At 47.3% G+C, this 19,262-nt stretch overlaps 1 protein-coding gene across 2 annotated transcripts in view; it reads right to left on the reverse strand.

Annotated features, from left to right (window-relative positions):
* PITX1 (paired like homeodomain 1) overlaps positions 1-12,555 on the reverse strand; it is a 44,223-nt gene extending 31,668 nt beyond the window's left edge. Inside the window, exons 1-2 of one of the 2 annotated variants that reach the window (XM_080996350.1) lie at positions 11,470-12,555; positions 8,457-8,510 (exon numbers count right to left, since the gene is read on the reverse strand). In XM_080996350.1, the coding sequence (XP_080852476.1) occupies positions 8,457-8,502 (46 nt within the window). In that variant the 5' untranslated portion in view covers positions 8,503-8,510; positions 11,470-12,555. The remainder of the gene's footprint in view (positions 1-8,456; positions 8,511-11,469) is intronic. The other variant, XM_080996352.1, reaches the window with a different exon arrangement.
* Positions 12,556-19,262: the final 6,707 nt, after the last annotated feature.

The following is a 19,262-nucleotide window of genomic DNA, read 5'->3' on the forward strand; positions in this document are numbered from 1 at the left end:
AGCAGGTGCAAAGGTATTTGTATAGTTCAAATGCCAATGCTGGGACGCGGTGGCTTAAAAGTGGTACGTGTGAAACGCGGTTTGGGGTTTCCGGATGGCGCTGCTTGGAGCTGTTCTGAGCCAAAATTGAGAAGGTTGCAAAAAGGCTTCCCCGCCTGACCCCCGCCCCCTATCTGTGTACAAGAAAAATACCTAGAGTTGTTGAGCTGGATCTGTACGTCCAGGAGCTCCTATGCGCTCTGGATCCGTATGCCTATGTATTTGTGGGTTTTTACAATAAAGTCCAACTCGATCACATGAATGTTCAGACTGGGCGATTTCTCTCCGCCGCTTGGTCGTTTTGCGACGGCTAGCTTCTCAGTAGTTTTCTAATGTTCAAACTAGCAGCCCACGATGTGTGTGTGTTTTTAAACTTGATGATTCCTTTTTAAAGAAAGTCTCCCCGCCCACCTTGTACAGCCCGATCCATAAACCAGTTAAGTTATAATATAGAGCTGATTACTAAACAGGGTATTATGCACAGGACAGTAACCCTTAGATCTCACTTAAAAGCCACCTGGCAGCAAAATGTGGAATTCCGCCCCCCCCGCTCGATTTTCTGCAGGTTTATTAGCGCTAAACAGACTCATGTTTCGCCGATAAATTATTGAAAATCGTTAAAGAGTAAGTGACACCGTTTCCTCTCAAATTCCAAGGAGAAGCCTATTATAATGAACTACTAGTTTATATATTAGGCAGTCTTCTGACGCACAAGCTCCACAAACGCTCCTAGGACGACATGGATATTATTTTGTGTTTTTTAAAACAATAAAATCTCCTTATTTCCTCAGACGTTTAGCAAGCAATATTTTAACTGGCTGATATTCCCAGTCAGTCCATCGTGCTTTCAGTAGGGCAAAGCGTTGGATGGCTGCATGAACCTCAAGGGTGAGATTTTGGTCTGGATACAATCTAAGCGCCCGGAACAGGGCTGAGAGCAATCGCTGGCTGATACAATCGATTGACGAATTCACACGTGCAAGTTAATCAGGTGGCTTTAAATGGGACCTGAACTGGTCCTTGAGCCGGTTCACTCCGGCAAGCAATCCTGTGCCCTGGTCGGGCGTTTCCCTTCCCGGCAGGAGTATTGCGCTGCGTTGCCCAAGACATTGCCAAGACCAACTGGGTTCCGTAAGAAACGCTTCCAGCCAAGAAAGGAGGAGGGGGGGTGGGGGGGGAGAATGCGTAACTCTCGACAGAACTTGCCCAAATTGTTATGCTTTGTGGACAGTTACTGGGGAGTAAATTTCATTGGATTCAGTGCGACTTAACATCCGCGATTTTTTTTTTTAAAAATGCACAGGCTCTGGTTCCACATGTCTCCAAATGAGGACAGTTGGTTAATGAATAACAAGGTAAGCCTATGTATGTCTACTCAGAGGTAAGTCCCCCTGAGTTTAATGGGACTTTCTCCCAGCGGGATTGTATCCTTAAAACGGTATAATTCATTGCACACAACCACGTATGCGTGGATGGCAAGTTCTGACAAAAAACTCGTAGGAAGACTTTTGGACGTTGGTTGACTTGGGACGGTGCTCTCTCCCGTGGAGGAAGCAGAGAGTTAGGAAATTAGGGAGAAACATTTTTATTACTATTATTTATGCAACCTGAGCCCCCTCATTTCAGACTCACCATCTGTACTTCCATTTGTGCGCTGCTTGCCAAAGCAAAATATGCCCCAAGATTTCTAAGGAAAATATGTAACTGTTTTATCAAGAAGACAATGAGACTGTGGGTGGCGTTGAATGATGTGCCCATTCTCCTCTTCCAGACAACAAACAAGAACAATAGCCATTTCTATCTCGTCAGGAGAGATAAGTTCTATCTGCACAAGAAGGTGCAGCTCGGAAAATGGCTGGAAGGAGAGGGAGGAGGGAGATACTAAAAAATTGAAAGGCAGAATAAAGCTTCAAGCTGCGCTTGAGTTGGCCTACATCATTCTGTTCACTATTGAGGCACGCCTTTTACTTTAAAACTAAGGCTTGCTTGGCTGTTATTTTTAATGATTTTACAGAGCGACAAACAAAATAAATACCTAAATAAAGGGTTCCTGCCCCAAGGATCTTACAATCCCCATTTTGCCAGCAGGAAAGACAGCAGTCTTTATTTTACCTGTGCATTTACATAATCCATGGGTGCAGCCAAGGGTGGGGCAGGGGGGCAGCTGCCCCCTAGATCAAGTAAAACAATAGAAATACTTAACTAACTGACCAATCACGTCGGTTCTGCCCCCTAACGAAAGTCCTGCCCCCCCATACCAAGTCCCGCCCCGCCCCGCCAACAAAAATCCTGGCTACGCCCATGACCTAATCCGAAAAAACCTGTTGTAAATTATTCTCCGATTGCACTCATAATCTTAAAATATGGGACACGACTCGCTTGTGAGTCCTCTATTTTTCCCAAGAGAGTATTAGGCAGGCCCCTAACAGACCACTCTTGTGCGTGTTGACTTCGAAGAAAGCCCGGTGGGGATGCTCCCTAATACATTTTCTTAGGACTGTGCGTCTATCATGATCTCAGGGTCATAGAACCGTAGAGTTGGAAGGAACCCAAGTGTCATCTAGTCCAACCCCCTCCAGTGCAGGAAGGATATACCTTGTAAGCAAGGCATCAACGTAGCTGTGCCCCTTTCTTGGTCTTCCTAATTTTTTGTCCATTTACATATAACCGTTCTCTGATCTATACCTGGGGTGTGTGTGTGCTATTCTAAGATTCGCACCAGTAGTACTGTATTCTGTTTTGGGGGGAATACTTTCTGCTTCTGCATATATATATATATATATATTAATTTGAGAGTTACATAATTTAGTATAAAACAGCACACTGCTGGCTTGAGGTTAAATGGTTGTACCCTCGATTTTGAAACCTACCAATAGCGCAATCCTAGGTCTGTTCATGCAGAAGTAAGGCTCACTGAATTCAACGGCGCTCACTCCGAAGTAAATGTGCATGGGATCAATTCACTTTTGTACACAAGGAATTCGGATTAACTGGTTTGTCTGCTCAGAGCTGTGGAACCCAAATAATGAAACCAGGAGGGAGGTGGAAAACATTCAAAGGTGCGCATACTAACGGCGTAGGATGGGACGCGACTGGTATGTGTTGAATTCACAAAAAGCAGACAAAAGCTAATATCAGGCAATTATTAAAGCCTTAAATCGCCAACGAAGACCTCCGCGTGGTTTAAATGCAGTTCCTCGCACAAATGCAAAGCACACAGTTCAAACCTTGCGTCCCAGGGGAGGGTGAACGCCAGCCACGTCTCACCGAAGCCCGAAAGGCAGGAAACTAACCCCACGGATTGCCACGAGACTCTCCATTGCGCGCACTGAAACTTAATCTGTCCCGCGTGAGGGGGGGGGGGAGAAGTTCGCATCCCGCGCCACCAAACCCAGGAGACAAAGACACGTATGCGAGCACCGCGACAGCTCAAGACGCCCATTATCTGCGGATCGTTATCTGCCTGCATTTCCCCGCCAATGAGCGCTCCATAAGGAGATCGGCGAAGTCGGTCCAAATCTTGCGCCCTTTTAAATCTGGAAGTCCGTCCCCGTGGGAGGGGGAAGCGGGACTTCATTCCCAGCTAGCCTTGGAGAGGACTGCAGAGCCTCGCCAACCAAGGGGCAGCTCTCCGATTCCCGACCTCAGACGTGCTGCGAGGTATAGCTGATCCTCGAAAACCAGTTCCACGGGGACTTACTGTATTTCCAAACCATTTGTTTCGGTCGGATCAGGGCGCGAGTCCCACGAAAGCCAACTGAACCAATGCCCAACGCCTTTATTGGGGGAAATAAATGCATTTAAGGATGGGGACGCAGATACAGGCTGAAATCGAAGCCTAGGGAAGGGGAACCCTTGCGGCGGAGCGGCGGCTCTTAAGATTTGCAAGCAGCCCGCTTCTTCTTAAAGCCGCGAGTCCCTGCGCGCCTCCCCGAGGTGGCGATGCTAATGGAGTCCCAGGGGCGCGGCTCCTCCGGGCCTCTTTCTCCCACTTGCCCAAGGCGTTATAGAAGCGTGATCGCGCCGCGTTGCCGCCGGATCTGCCCGCTCAGCTGCCTCTGCCCTCCACCAACAGCATTGGGCCTGCAGCCCCGCCACCCCGTCTCAGCGGTGGTGGTGTGCTTGTGGTGACCCGGAGGATGCCACGGAGGGGGGGCGGCGGCGGCGGGAATCACACCGGCCCCGTCCTTGGAAGCGGACCCGTGGCCTTTGGGCCCCGCAGGCGGATCCTTCGCCGGCTGGTCTGTCCTAGCCAGGGCGGAGAAGGAGCAGAAGGCGCCTGCCCCGCTCCAGGTGCCCCTAGCGTCCACCACCGTGGCAGCCATCCAGAGCGAGGCAGGTTTTATAGAGCCTTTTATTTTACACGGGACAATAAAACAGCTCCCTGAGCCGTTTGCCAACATAAAAACACCCCCGACGACGGAGGTGCCAATGCAAAGCGGAGGGCAACGCGCTTTGGGCTTGGGAAGCGATCGCAGCAAGAAGGGAAAGGGGGAGCATTTAAGAAGAAGGAGGCACTTTTTGGGGGGGTTCAGGACCCCAGAAACAGTCTCTCCCTCTCTCCGCAGACCACGTTTACCCACTTAAGCGCGAGGCTGCTTTTATTAAGGGTGTGTTGGGAGAACAAGCAGGCTGGTCGGTTTCGTCGCGCATGGCGGCCCTCAGGACTGGAGGTCAACTTCTGGCCCTTTACACAAACCACTGCCAGGTCAACACCGGCGCCCAAGCAGCGTCAGCACTTGGAGGGGCGTCCCAGAGGTCCGAGGACCAACCCAGGCATGCGGGGGTCGCCCAGGAGGAGGAAATGGAAAGTTACAGGGGCTACAACAATAAGCCACAGGCCCTCCTCCCTCCTACCACTGAGGGACTTCGCCCTCTCTTGGGGGTGCACAAGAAGAGAAAAACTAATCTCCTCGCTGATCAAAGCGCATCCTGACACGTACAGCCCAACAAGCAACATCCACTCCGCTGTGTGGAGTTCAGCAACTCCCTCACAACTACCACCACTGCGTTATTGCAATCCATGAGAGGTGGGGGGCTGTGCATGACCCCCCCCCCACCTTCTGGCTTTGCCTTGCTATTTGATTCAGTCGTCCTTGTCTTCGGGCAAAAACCCTTCTTTAGCCCCATGACGGGATCCCACTCCCCTCCTTTAAAAAAAAAAAATGCAAGGGGGACATACAACCACACAAAAGAATTTGCTCCGGAGCTTGGTCTGCAAAACTTGCCTCTGGGCGATCTATTTATTCAAGTGACATTCCAGCTTTAAGCTTCAGAAGTGGATAAATTCAAGCTAGAAAACCCAGATTAGTTAAATAAATGGGCGAGGACCACCTACTTTCTCCGTCTCACCCCCCACCCTCTCTCTTCAGACGTGGCAAATGCACTCTTTCGCGAGCACTGGGACCCAGTTTGGGAGCAGCATATCAGCAATCTACCTGCACGGATTTGAGAGAGAGTGTGCGTGTGTGTGGACTCGTGAGGAGCTCTGACTGTAATAGGATGAGGCATCGTGCGCTGCGCAGATGCAACGTCTTTAATATATTACTGTCCAAACAGATGATGGGGCTTTAATAATAAGGCAGCGGCCCTGAACTAAACGTTGGGAGAGCTGACAAAAACGCGGGCTAAAAAACAGAAAGCTTAATTTTCCCTGACAGATACAAATGACACCCCAAGGCTTTTTCGAAGAGCAGCAACTGGCTGCCGGAACCGCCGCTGATCTCTCCCGCTCCCCTCCACCCGCCGCTTGAACATGCTTTCCAAAGCTGGGAAGAAAGAAAAGCCCTTCCCTGCCCCCTCCCCTCCCCCTCCAGCAAAGCGAGCTGGGTTTCCGCTTGGCACCGGGACAGCCGGCCTGCCTGCCTGCCTAAGGCGCGCCTGGGTGACTGCGGGGGCCCCAGGCCGCCAGAGCGCAATGGCTGAGCCTCTCTCGGGGGGCCTCCGCCTCTTATTAGGATGCTGAGGCTCTCTTGCGTCCTGATCCTGGACGTTCCAAGAAAAAGCAGAGGATTGCAGAGCGCGTGTGGGAAGAAGTATCAGATAATAAGAGCGGGCAGAGACATCTGCAGTCCCAGGTTCAAGTCCCGCCATCGCCAGGCAAGGGCTGCGAAAGGCCCCTGTCTGAGCCGCTGCCGGGCCAGCCACGGGGAACCTCTGGCCCTCCAGATGTTGATGGGGTCCAGACAGCCAGGAGGAGGGTGACAGCTGTACTCCTGCGACATCTGGAGGTCCCACCGGTTTCCTCATCCTTGGTGTAGACAATAGTGGTCTGTCTTGCTATTCGTTTAAAAGGAAAGAGGTCCCACAGTTCCAGTTTCTACTAAAAGAAGCAGCCCTTGGGGCTGAAATACACGAGTGACAGCCTGGCACTTCAGTTTCGGGACAATTACATTGAATCCCATTTTGGACACCTTGAGGCTGAAGGCACGTAGCAGGGACCCCGCCCGACTCAGTGGCCTCTGAATCGACGCGCTCCGAATCCCGGCTCTAGGTCGCACTTCGAGGCGACCACTCATTCCTTGGCTGGCCTGGGACTTTATTGCTGCAAAATCGAGACGCTTCCTTGCAGTAGAACGCGCTGCATTCCGACTTCGGCTGCAGCCCGGCCCTGTGCATGTTGAAGACCCACTGCACGGAATAGGATTCGCTTTCCAGGGGGAAATAAAACACGCATCTAATTTCCCTGTTAGGCTGCGCTGGGCACTTACACCAGAGCAGATCTATTGATCTTAGGCGGGCCCCGGAGTCCACGAGCTGCGGGTTGCTGTCTTCTTTAATAGCTCTGACTATCTTCAGAGCAGAAGAGAAGGGAAGTTTCGGAAGCGTCCGGAGGGGCAGGATAAGGAACTATAATATCGTTCCTTAGCTCGCCCCCTCTGGGAACATGCTTTTCAGATTAATTGATGGAGGAAAAGGGCAGGGGAGTTTGTTAACCAGGCTGCTCATATTACTCAGGGCATCTCTTCATCTGAACTTGGTGCGCTTTTTTCCCTTCTTCTTTAGGTCGGAATTAAAAAATATGCCTCTGATCCAGTGTAATCAAAAGCGCAGGAACCACTAGCCTCTCTCATTCGTTAGGGAGCCTTCCCAAGCTGAAAAGAAGCTGCAATCGGAGCCACTCGGGATTGTGTTTCCAACATGTATTTCAAACCCACCCCCCTTGTCCTTGTTTCATTCGAGCAAGCCTCTTAATTGCTCGCAGTATTTTGCTTGGTGAGGAAGGGAGGGAGGGAGGGAGGGAGGGAGAGAGAGAGAGAGAGAGAGAGAGAGAGAGACAGAGAGACACCCCCCCAAACGGGACATTTCCTGAAAGGCTGAAGTATTCTAATAACGCACGGGGCTTTTTAATGTGCTCAGAGCAAACCCAGCCAGGAATGTTTCCTGTTTCAAACGACAAAAAAATCAGACAAATAATTACCCTTTGTGGAGAACCAACAAACCCAAGATGCCTTTAAACACAGCTAAATTGACAACCCGGTGACTCTGCTGAGGAGAACGGTCAACGACCAATATTTAATAATTGTAATTATAAACGTTTCAAGAACTTCGTCCGCGCCCGATAAAACCCCCATTAAGAAAAACAGAACCCAGGCAAGTGCAATCTACAAGTCAGCTAAGCGGAGCTAATCACGACATCGGCTAAAATCCTTTCTGGTTCTGAGTTTAGCTGCGGATCCGTATGTATATTCACTATAGAAAGTTTTATAGGAGTTTTTTTTAAAAAAAATAAAAAATCATCATTATAAAACAGTTTTCACTGACTCTCCCCGAGTCGAAACTCTATGGAAAGTGAGCCTCGTAGAAGGCGATCCTGCACACATTGGACCTGATGAAAACCCCGCTGGATTCCCCCTCCCCCTTGAGATCAAGTACTTGCAGGATCGCAGCACCCAAACAACATCCCCACCTTGACCATGTTTCTCTGGAAGTCAGAAAGCCACGGGACTTTATACTTCCAAGTTCTTATCAGCGTGTGCCAGCTCCATCCATTATCTTCCCTGCGGTCATGGGGTCCAGAGAGCAAACAACATCGCAGAGACATAGCTCAGATAAGGCTGGTGATGCCTTTGCAGTTGTATTTGGGGGGAAAAACATCCCGCTTTATCTTAACACTAGTAGCAACTTGATGGGGGGTGAGAGTCAAATATTCCCTTAAAGTTTTTTTTTTGGGGGGGGGGGAGAGAGCCGAGTTAATCAACAGCACACGCAGAGTTAGAGATAGGGAGGCAAGAGTAAATAAAAGAAACGCGCCTCAATTAGTGCCTATAGAAATCCACCCAACTAAAAAAGGGCTCAATGGACTTTACTAGAGTATTAAAAGCGACGCGGAGCCTAATGCCCAGGAAGACCCCGCCTCTCCCCTCCCCCGCTTCCCTGCTATTCCGAATTTCTCTAGCGAATAGACACTGTCTTACCTAAATCCACATAGGGAGGGATACTCTTGGGCAGACCCAGTTCCATAATACAATCTGTGTAGACAACAAAACACACCGTAAATGATTCGCATGGGGATGCTTGTATATGTGTATCTATGCATGCATGCTGGAAGGGTGAAACAGATAAGATTTATACCAAAACCACGATTATTAATTTTTAATGGAAAAACCCACACCCAATATTTCAGCTGAATGCCTTCTCTTAAGGGCCTATACCCAAGCCACCCCTTGCAAATAGGGGACACTTAGGTCCCGCTGATTTAGGCACGTGCTTAGCTCCCTTTAATGGAAATCAATGGAGGAATTAGGTTTGGCGGATCACGCCTGGGATTTTTTGGGAAGTCGGCTTTACTGTCCCAAGGTATGTTAAGGTAGCTCCCCTCCAAAAAATAAAATAAAATGGCAGCGGCAAGTGTTTGACAGTCACTCTTGGAAAGCTGTATTTTAGCAAAAAGATGCTTTCCCGCACACTGGAAAGGGAGAATTTATAAAGCGAGCGGATGCAGTCCTATTCCCCACTTATTCTGTGTACCTCTGAACACGGTGCGATTTACTTCCGAGTAAACATACAGAGTCGGGTTGCATTGGCGCAATCTAGAGCCAAGAGTGGATTTCCTACTGACTTGGACAGGATGTCAACCCCAAATTCAAAACTACAGAAGCTGAATATCCCGTTTTTCCGATTCTCCCCAGGGCTCCTCGTACCTGATGGAGGTTTTCCGAATGGGGCGGGGTGGTGGGGGCAACGGGAGTACGAAAAAGATTAGGAAACTATGGGAATTTGCAGCTGGGCGCTTTCTTATCTTAGCAAGCAATTAAATGTTTAAAAAGCCAAATAAAAGAACATTTCACCCGTCCACATAGTACTGTATTATCCAGACTGGAACTATTAAACAGAAGTAGTTTGCCACTCAATATTAATATGTTTACTCATAAGTAAGTTCCATGGGATATACCTCCCAGAGAATGTTTAGAACTATATCTCAGGAGTGTGTGTGTGTGTGTAGATTAAAATGAAAACCACACAACCAACACCTATCTATTCCCGGCTCCCCTCACTGTAATAGTAACAAGAATTGCCAGGGTGGATAACATGCAAAGAAACCAAAGATATTAGTCTAACCTCAAATTAGACAGGAACAGATTCAGAACCTTGACACAGATGTGTGCACACACATAGACAGAAGTGTACATCAGGTAGCTTCTCTCTCTCTTTTGGTGCTACTGCCTTATTCACATTGCTGACAAATGCTTGGCTGATTGTTTTATTTATTTTTATTTTACTCTAATCTACAATCCATTATAAACCCCAGTGTTGTTTGGATTTAAAATGATTATGGGACTGGCACCCAGATTTTGATTTATTTTTTAAAAAAGTAATCAGCCTTGATAGAAATAGAACTTTCTTCCAAGTAAAACTCAAGTCCTGAACAAACATACTTGGATGTCAGTTCTGTTTAAATAATGTAGCCTCTTCTATGCTTTAATACCAGGGTTTACTATGGAAACTTACATAAACTCAAGTAGTCTGCCTTAAGCTGTGCAAGGAGTGCAAAGAAAGCCAAGGAACTAATTTCTAGTAAGAGGAACTAAGGATTATATTCAGCGTTTAACTAGGGCAGCAATTACTGTACATGGACGGGAAATGAACGTACATGCTTCATTATCAATAACACAAATCTCATTTAGGATTTAAGTCAGAACAGTTTTGATCGTGTATATATTTTTATTTAAATGGATATTTCCAGTTTAATAAAATAGCTTCAATTTAGGTTTTGAATGTGGACAGTTTGATTTCCTGTTTATTTTATTAAACCGTTTGTTTGCAGTTTAATAACTAGAACCAACAGTTATTTCGGTCTATGTAAAAAAAAAAAAAAAGAAAAGGAAAAAAAAAGACATCGTCTTTGTAAGGCATCGGGTTTCCTACTTGATTTCTCTTTGGAGTAATGCATTCTTAGTTTTATTTGTTCTTCCTAAAGTCCTCCTAGACTTTTGGCAAATTATTCGAGTTCTGGCGGATAAATCAGCGCTCTGAAAAAATCATTTGGACCTTAAGCTCTTGTCACATGACCTCTAGAAAAATACACCTGTGAAATATTAGGTTAGCCTTTTCAACTGCATATATATATTATAATAATACTTCAGGATCAAGTAGCTGCAGCTATAAAAAGAAAATCGAATTCCATAAAAATATAACATTTATTAGCGACGTTCCGACGTGTTTCTTGTCATGCTGATCCACAACGCGCAGGAGACGAAATTGTCCCCTGCAGCCTTGACACTAGACAGCCCCGAGAACTGTCTCCCCTTGGCAAGTAGTTCTGGTTTGATTTCCATCTTCGCAGTATGCAAAATGAGGTAACCCCCTTGGAATTATATTTTCGGGTATATTTGTCAGATTTGACGAAGCGCAGGAGCCCTCGAGAATTTATACAAGGTATAAAGAAGTCAAGGACTTGCAACTTCAAGGCTAAGCCCAGGCTGCAATTAGGAAAGCCGCGGGGACGGCGGCGACTTCGACGGGGGAAAAGGCCGAGGCAGCCAAGGAGAGAGAGGGCGGGGCCCGGCCGGGGTTGCCCGGCGATCGACAGGATCCCTCCAGGCTGACAAAACCCGACGGGCGATCGGTCAAGGCGACTCCGCCGGACGGATCGTTCTGCGGGCCAGCAGATAACCTCGCTTTTTCATTCTCAAGAGAAATCCCCTTGGATGTGGGGTTAGGAACTCCAGATTCCGCCCCCCCCGCCCCCTTTCCAGATTTAAGCACTGCCCTCTAGAGTGGTGGTGGAGGAGAAGCAAGGGGGTATATAAACAACGTGGGGTTTGGGGCGGGGGCAAAGGGGAAGCCTTCCCCGAGTCTCCCAAAACGACTGCGGGAAGGCTTCGAGCTCCCCTTGGACTACAACAGATTCCGAGACCAGGAGCTCTGTGGAATCCGCAAACCGGCGACACCGGCCCGCCCCCGCGACCCGAGTAGCGAGGCGCTTACCCTTGCTCGCGCCCTGGTCTTCTGGAGCGCCTCGTATGTTATCCCAGCAGAGAACGGGCTGCTAAAATTAGGATAGCAGCGGCGGCGGGGGCGGCCTCCTCCTCCTCCTCCTCAGCGCGCTTTAAGCGTCCTGCCAGGGTCCATGTCGACTCCGCTCTCCAAGCCTTTCGCGGGAAGCCGTCGGAGGGAGGCCCTTCCTCCCTTCCCTTCAGGGCGCTCCGGCCCAGCAGCAGCAGCCCTCCGCCTCCCGCCCCTCGCCTGCTCTGGTCCCCCGGCCCAGCAGGGAGCTGTGAGCAGCCGGTGCCGGGGGGTTGGCAGATTTTCTCCCGGCTATTACGCCGGCTCCTTCTGACGTCAGTCACCCAGGGTCCCACCACCAGCACACACGGCCGAGGGGGGGGGGGGGAGAGAGAGAGAGACCCCTCCAGACGAGAGCGGAGCCTTCCGCCGTGTATGTGTACCTTGCCCCGCGCCCTCGGTTTCTCTCTCCGACCCCGGCTCCCGCTTCCTGCAGTGCCGGCGGCCTCGAAGAACGTGATCCTTCCAATCCACCCCCCTCTTCCCGAAGGGGATCACCCTTTCCGGTGCGTGTCTGCCCTAGCAGAGGGCTGGTGCCAGTTGCCGAGGAGGCAGGAGGCGGCAACGGAGAAAGCTCCCCCTGCCTATATATATATATATATGGAGAGAGCGAAAGCTAAGAGATCCTGGAAAGAGGAGGGCAGGTTTGTTGGCCCACCTTTGGCTGGGGACCCTGCCTCGCCACGCTTTGGCAGAGAAGACCTCCTTGTTGCAAAGGCGACCTCCTTTATCGCTTGTTATTCGGCCCCCCTCCTCCAGCAAGTCTCCTTGATCCCCCCTCGCCTATTCCCCTTTCCCCAATCAGGAGCAAAACGCGGAGGCCCCGAGCGGCCCTGATGAGGCACAGGGCCTACAAATTGGCTGCCTTCGTTTCCTTCTCTCAAATTGCCCCCTTCCACCCCTTGCAGCCCCCACCCCCAGCCGCCTGCTCGTTCCTTACTCGCCACTGCCAGCGACAGACAACATTAACATTTCCTTTTTCCTTCTTCTTTCCTTGCCTTCTAGGGGATGATTATTATGGAGACCCTCACCCTGGCAGTGGATAACAAGGTCTTTGCCTGGGGATTTACAGGAGCAGGACTCCCTTCTCTTGCTAGGCCTAATCCTCCAGTTTCTCAAGTTAGCAAGGCCTTTTATTAAATCGCTGAATAACAGGATACAGCAACACACAGCTGAAGAAAGGACTAATAGGCCGGCGGGGGTCGGTGTGGTGGATTGGTGGGGGTGCGTAAGAATTGTTGCTAGCTTGCTGTTTCCTTATTGAAGCAAGAGCAAGAAAGCTCACTCCATCATCCCATTGTGGCCAAGGCAGCAATCCTAAACTCATCGCACACGTTAGAGCTTCCTTCTGCATAGGCTTGGCCCAACCTCCCCTATTTCCTGGGTTGAAGGGGACATACCTTGTTTCCCTTTTCCTTTATGGAGGCAGCTTAAGAACGATGGTAAAGTTGGCAGGGGGTTGATGGGGGGAGCTTAGCCTGCCTTGACAAAATGGCTTTAAGCCTAAGAGTCTTCCACTCCCCTCTTTTGGAGCTGATGATACAAAGAACCACCAGATTGTAGGTTTTGTACATAAATCACATATCTTGGTCTCGTGAGATTTAAGGCAAGGCAACTTCGGTCAAGTCAAGACTGACCCTCCTGAATTGGGGGATGCAGAGGAGCTAGAGGCCTGTTTGGAAAACAGGGGTGTGTGGGGGGCAGTGGTTTAGAAAAGTTGTTGCAGTTGAGAACCTGGATTCATCGCAAATCTGATTCTTAAGAACAGGTGTGCACAATGCAGTTTTTGTGCCAAACCATTTTAAGTGCAGATGATGATGATGATGATTTTCCTGCCTTTCACCTTAGGCCCCAGGGCAGGTTACAATCAAAATACATAGTTCATAATACACACAGTTCATAATATGCACTACAGTCTTCAAGATACTTGCTAGGAAGTAGTGCTATTGAACTCTGCGAGATGAATTTAGGATAAGGTTACCAGATTTTTTTCAATGAATTCGGGGACACTTTTCAACTTCAATGGATTTTGTATGGGGGCTGATTTGTAAATCCGGGAAGTGTCCTCGGGGAAACGGGGACGTCTGGTAACCTTAATTTAGGACTTGGCGTAAACGTGTTTAGGATTATGGGTGGACTAGTTTCCTTCACTAGCTACTTAATTAAAAATGGATTTAAAACAATTACACCCTTATCCCCAAATTTGTTGTGTCAACCATGATGCCTGCATTCCTCCAGAAAGCCATGGCAGCAGAAATGTTTAGAAAATGAGGTAACCAGCAAGCAACATACTCCAGTCTAATTAATGCACGAAGGGGTTAATGCCATAGAGTATGCAGTCCCACCAGGCATAGCTATGTCACTTCCCCTCACCTTGGGAGGAAATAGGTTATCATTCCTATTGCCCCTAGTCTACCTGAGAAACTCACTGTGTGAGGAGGTTTGAACTGGTTGCTGCAGCTCAACTGCTTGGCTCTCACCAGCCACTCTTGAGTTCCTATACCAATAATCTAGGAATTTTTACCACTTTGTAACTAAGCTAAGTTTTACTGCCTGTGCAAGTTTTCTGACTGATGTATGGAAAAGTACACGAACCAGATATTTGAAGAGTTTGTAAATAAACCAATTTTTAACTTACCAAACGTGTGGTCTTTTCCTATGCTGCTGGAAGAGGGAACTTACTTGAAAGGGCATAGTTTAAAGGTCTAACAGCCTATATTTCCACACTTTACTTGCTGCATATTTTGTGACTTTAAATCTCTGCTGGGGTTCTCTCACGAAGCAGTAATTTTCCCAAACTTGGATTTTGGCATCCAGGAATTCTCTCATTCCCTGCCCCCCCCCAAACAGCATAGAATTCGTAGTGGTCTAAGTGGACTAATTGCAAACTAAAATACCTGTATTTAAGAACTCTGAATCCATTATGTGGAGACAGGCTCTTGTGACATCAACTGGATTTATTTCCACGCAAGCTTCAGGAGAATAGAGTGTTACTGCTGTTACTTCTATTCTTCTTTGCCCTCTGTTCAACAAAATATGGATTTAAAGTCAGACTTGTTGAAATTAGTGGGGCTGCCATGCTAGGTGCAATCTATCCACTCTTCACTGAAATTGGAAAAACTGGACTGTTCCAATCACTGGAGTGTGGGCCCATTTAAAGAAGTAGGAGTTAGTGCACATCATTGGCACAATCCAACACAGAGTTAGGTACACATAAACCCATTGAAATCAATTAGTTAAGCAGGCCTAAGCTCATGCTGAATCTTTAGGATGAAGGCCTAGTTTAATTTACTTCTAAAAACGGAAGGCTGCAATCTTCTGTTCACTTACCTGTGAGTAAACATTATTGATGTCAATGGGACTTGCTTTTGAGTTGATGTGTTGATTGTACAGTAAGACTGCAATAATATGCATATTTCCTTGGGAGCAAGTCCCATTGAAGACATGCACGAGTTGCTGTTTAGTTGTTTAGTCGTGTCTGACTCTTCCCCATGGATCAGAGCACGCCAGGCACTCCTGTCTTCCACTGCCTCCCACAGTTTGGTCAAACTCATGCTGGTAGCTTCGAGAACACTGTCCAACCATCTCGTCCTCTGTCGTCCCCTTCTCCTTGTGCCCTCCATCTTTCCCAACATCAGGGTCTTTTCCAGGGAGTCTTCTCTTCTCATGAGGTGGCCAAAGTATTGGAGCCTCAGCTTCAGGATCTGTCCTTCCAGTGAGCACTCAGGGCTGATTTCCTTAAGAATGGATAGGTTTGATTTTCTTGCAGTCCAATGCATGAGTTACTTCCAAGTAAATATGATTGGATTAAGCTTGTATGTGTAATTGGGCTTTGATTTCTTACTTATTTTAATATAGTAAGATAAGGCTTTTATCTGAAATAAGTAATACTGTACATTAACTGAATAGTAATTCTGAGAAAGAGGTGGTAGAGAGATACTATGATACAAGAGAGGCAGACCCCATATGTACTACACATTGAAAGCGGCATCATAACACTAAATAGTCATGGCTTCCCCCAAAGACTCCAGGGAATTGTAGTTTGTTGAGAGTGTTGAGCTTTGTTAAGAGACCCCTATTCACCCCCCACCCAAGCTACAGTTCCCAGAGTGGTGTTAACAATCCCTATTCCCAGAGAACTCGGGTCTCTGAAATAATCTCTGTGTATATCTTAATGACTGCATCTTTCCATCAGGTCTAGACATTAGAGCTTGTAAGAGAGCTGCTTCCAAAGAAGAGAACTGCACCTTTAGAGTGGCAGAGATTTGTAAGGAAGATTTTGTTTTGTTTTTTTTTTAAATCATATTTATTAAAGTTTCCAGAAATATAAAGATACAAAGAAAAAAGAGAAAGAAAAAGAAGATATTTAAAACCTTACTTTCATTGCCTACTTTCTGGGACTCCCCCCCTCCCCCCCCAACTGTATTCCCCTTTCCTTAATTTGGTTCTACAAGCTCTCACTCCCAATTTGAAGCTTAATTTGTTTAACCCACTATCCAGATTGAATTGTACAAATCTTGCACCATCCCACATCATTGACAAGAAAAGAAAAAAAAATTTCCCCAAGATCCACCCCAGTTCCTTCCACGAATTCCCTTTTTTTTAAACACGTCCAATCAAAATAAAATGACATGCGTAAGTTATATAAAGAAATAGAAAATAAGAGATATAAAAAAAATTTCAAAAGATTGTTACACAGCCTTTGGATTCCAAATCTCCCCCCCCCTTCCCCGGTTTGAATTCCCCATGTCCATCAGTCTATACATTATCATCCTGGAAGTCTCAATTCATGGCCAAATTTCTCCCCAATTCCATCTTGCCGGTTTTCTTTTAATTTATTAATTTTAATGATATTTAACTTCAAGTGTCCAATCTAACAGAGGCCTTTAATTTCCTTGACCTTTACCACTCCTCCCATTGTTTTTTCCGTGTCGTAGTCAGTCCTTTGTTCTTCTTATTCCTCACTTTCTCGGGTTTCTTGTCCTGTTCAGCTGCTAAAACTTTCTAATTCAGAAATCTGGTATCTCTACAGAGGTTTGTTATTCAGGAACAAAAACTTACGTCCAGTCCCTTCCTTTCTTCAATAGAAAATTCTATTGTCTCCTTTAATGTAAATACCTCTGTAGACAAAATACTATTTCAGTTTTGCAGCTTTCCCAGAAGATAACAAGTCCTGTGCGAATCCCGGAGTATTTTTCCACTTACGACCGTTCTTGTAATGTCCCGATACCCCTCTAGGGGGATTGTAATAACTTTGTATCCTCTGATCCAAAAGTCAAATTGTTGTTTCTTATTTTCCGACAGTTTATATCCATATTATAGCAAATTGTAACAAAATTAACCAGCAAAGTCCTCGTAACAAAGTCCTCTTTATATTCTCCAGCTTTGACAGCTACTTTGACAGCTGTCAAAGTCTCCGTCTCTCTTCACCAGGCTCCGCGAATCGCCCCGGTTCCCAGGGGGGGGGGTTGCATTTTCCTTCTCACCCTCCACTCTTCTCCTCCAGCACAGTTCTTATAATTTCGCATCGTGGAATTAATGATTTTTATCAGAAATATACTTCCCTTTGGACCTTGGTTACTCAGTCCTTGTTTTGGAATGCTTACAGTAGGGGGGGGGATTGACTTCCTTTTTAAATCGCCCCCGCTCGTGCCAAATCCAAAATTTTGAACCCGGTTTCCCAATTACTCACGGGTTGTTGTTAATAGTCCAAATTTTCAATGGAAGAAGTCAGCGCTCTCCGTCGAATGGCATGCGGCTGCGCTCGGCAGGGAAAGCAGAAGACTCAAAGCACCGCGCCGCTCCCCGGCACCCGATCCGAAGCCTTTAAAAAGGCTCCTTCACGAGTCGGGAGGGCGTTAATGGTGCAAGCCGAGTCACCCATGTCCACGGACTCCGTGCCCGTGGTTTTTAAGGGTCCCCGCGTCGCCGGCGCGGTAGGACCCAGCCCCTGCCGAGCAGACTCCCTCCGGAGCTCGGAGGGAGTCCGCCATTCGGCGATGGCGCCAACCCGGAAGTGTAAGGAAGATTTTGAAGAGACTTATAGTACACGGTCTGGGGCATATTTAGTGTAAAGCTAAGGGTACACATTTGGGGAAAGTAGTAGAGCACAAGCTGTGCATGTAAGAAGTCCCAGAATCAATCCTTGTTGTCTCCTGATAGGGCTGAGGAAGACTCCCATCTGAAATAATAGAGAGCCACTGCCAATCAGTGTGGACAATACTAAGCTAGATGAACCAATGGTGTGACTTGATATAAGGCAACTTCCTATGTCCCTTAGTTTCATGCTGTTTTGTAATTCTGCATTTTGATTGTGGAATACAGCTCCAGTGAAACACAATCTTGGAACATAGCTGTCAAGTATCCCTTATTTGAAGGGATAGTCCCTTATTCCAGCACCATGTCCCGCTGCTGTCCCTTATTGATGGATGTCCCTTAAATGTCCCTTAAATGATGTCCCTTAAATTTCAAAGGAAGCAGCTCCTCTCCCTCCCTCCCTGCCAGCCAGGGAGGAGGGAGGCTCTAACTGTGTTGCTTGGCTGTGTTGCTCACCCAATAAGAAGTCTAAGAACAACTGGGGGGTGGAGCTTGCATGCCTTGTGTGTGGCTAGTTAATGCAAGCTGAGGGGTTTTTTGAATGCTGGATGCCATTTTGTTGCACGTGCTGCTGCAAACTTTGCAGTGCAAAGCCAGGCCGGGGAGCCATCTTAAGTTGAAGCTGCATAGGCCTTGTGGTGCATGTGATTCAGATTCTATTCAGCTGAACCTCTGGTTACAAAGTTGGTTGGACAGTGTTCTTGAAGCTACCCAGCATGAGTTTGACCATACTGCAGGAGGACAGGAAGACTGGAGTGCCTGGAACAGGTGAGGCTGCAGGTCCCTTATTTTGGCTGCTGGTCCCTTATTTTCAAGGCTGCTGGTCCCTTATTTTCAAATCTGTAAGTTGACAGCTATGTCTCGGAACTGGGTCTGGATCTGACAGTTACGCAAGATACATTATGGAATTCAGAGGGTAAATAAACCAAGGCCTAGCTAAGCTGGGAGTCCTGTTATGATGCAATCACTGGGCAGTGCTTTCCTATGGAGAATATGAACAGGACTGCTGGAAAATTCCTTACAGTGCAGCTGCAGCAAGGGGAAAATTGGCCAGGTTCCAATTTTGGACAGCTTTAAAATACCGTTGTATAACTAAGGAGAGCAGAATGAGTACATTCTCCATTCCAGGTGTATAGAATTGATGGGTTAGGAAAAAGATGGCTGCTCCTTGGAGCCTGTTTATCCAGAAGAAGAAGAGTATGATCCAGAAATAATAGGCGTAACAAGTTGTGCCCTTTATTTATTAATTTAATATTGATCACAGTCTCCAAGACTGTAGAAGCAGTATACAGTACTCACATTTGCTACTACTTCTTCCTTTCTTCCAGCCAGGATGTTGCTAGATACTGAAAGGATTCAGTTCGTATTCACAAATTTGCATATAGTTTGTTTATGCTGTTTCTTATATGTAGCTGCCTCTGGGAAATTAAGAAGAAGGGTGGCTAGGATTTCATCAGCCACCTAGAAGCAAATGTTTTAAACAAGTTGGTTTTTTTAAAAAAGGAAGGGCAGGAGATTTGAAAGCAGAAAGGACACAGGGCTTGGACACCACAACCACTTTCTAACAATGTCCCTGCTTCCTTCCTTCTCAAGCACCCAGTGCTGCCTGGGCACTTAAT

The sequence above is a fragment of the Podarcis pityusensis genome (genome assembly GCF_964106645.2).
Source record: "Podarcis pityusensis genome assembly, chromosome: 2".
Taxonomy (NCBI): domain Eukaryota; kingdom Metazoa; phylum Chordata; class Lepidosauria; order Squamata; family Lacertidae; genus Podarcis; species Podarcis pityusensis.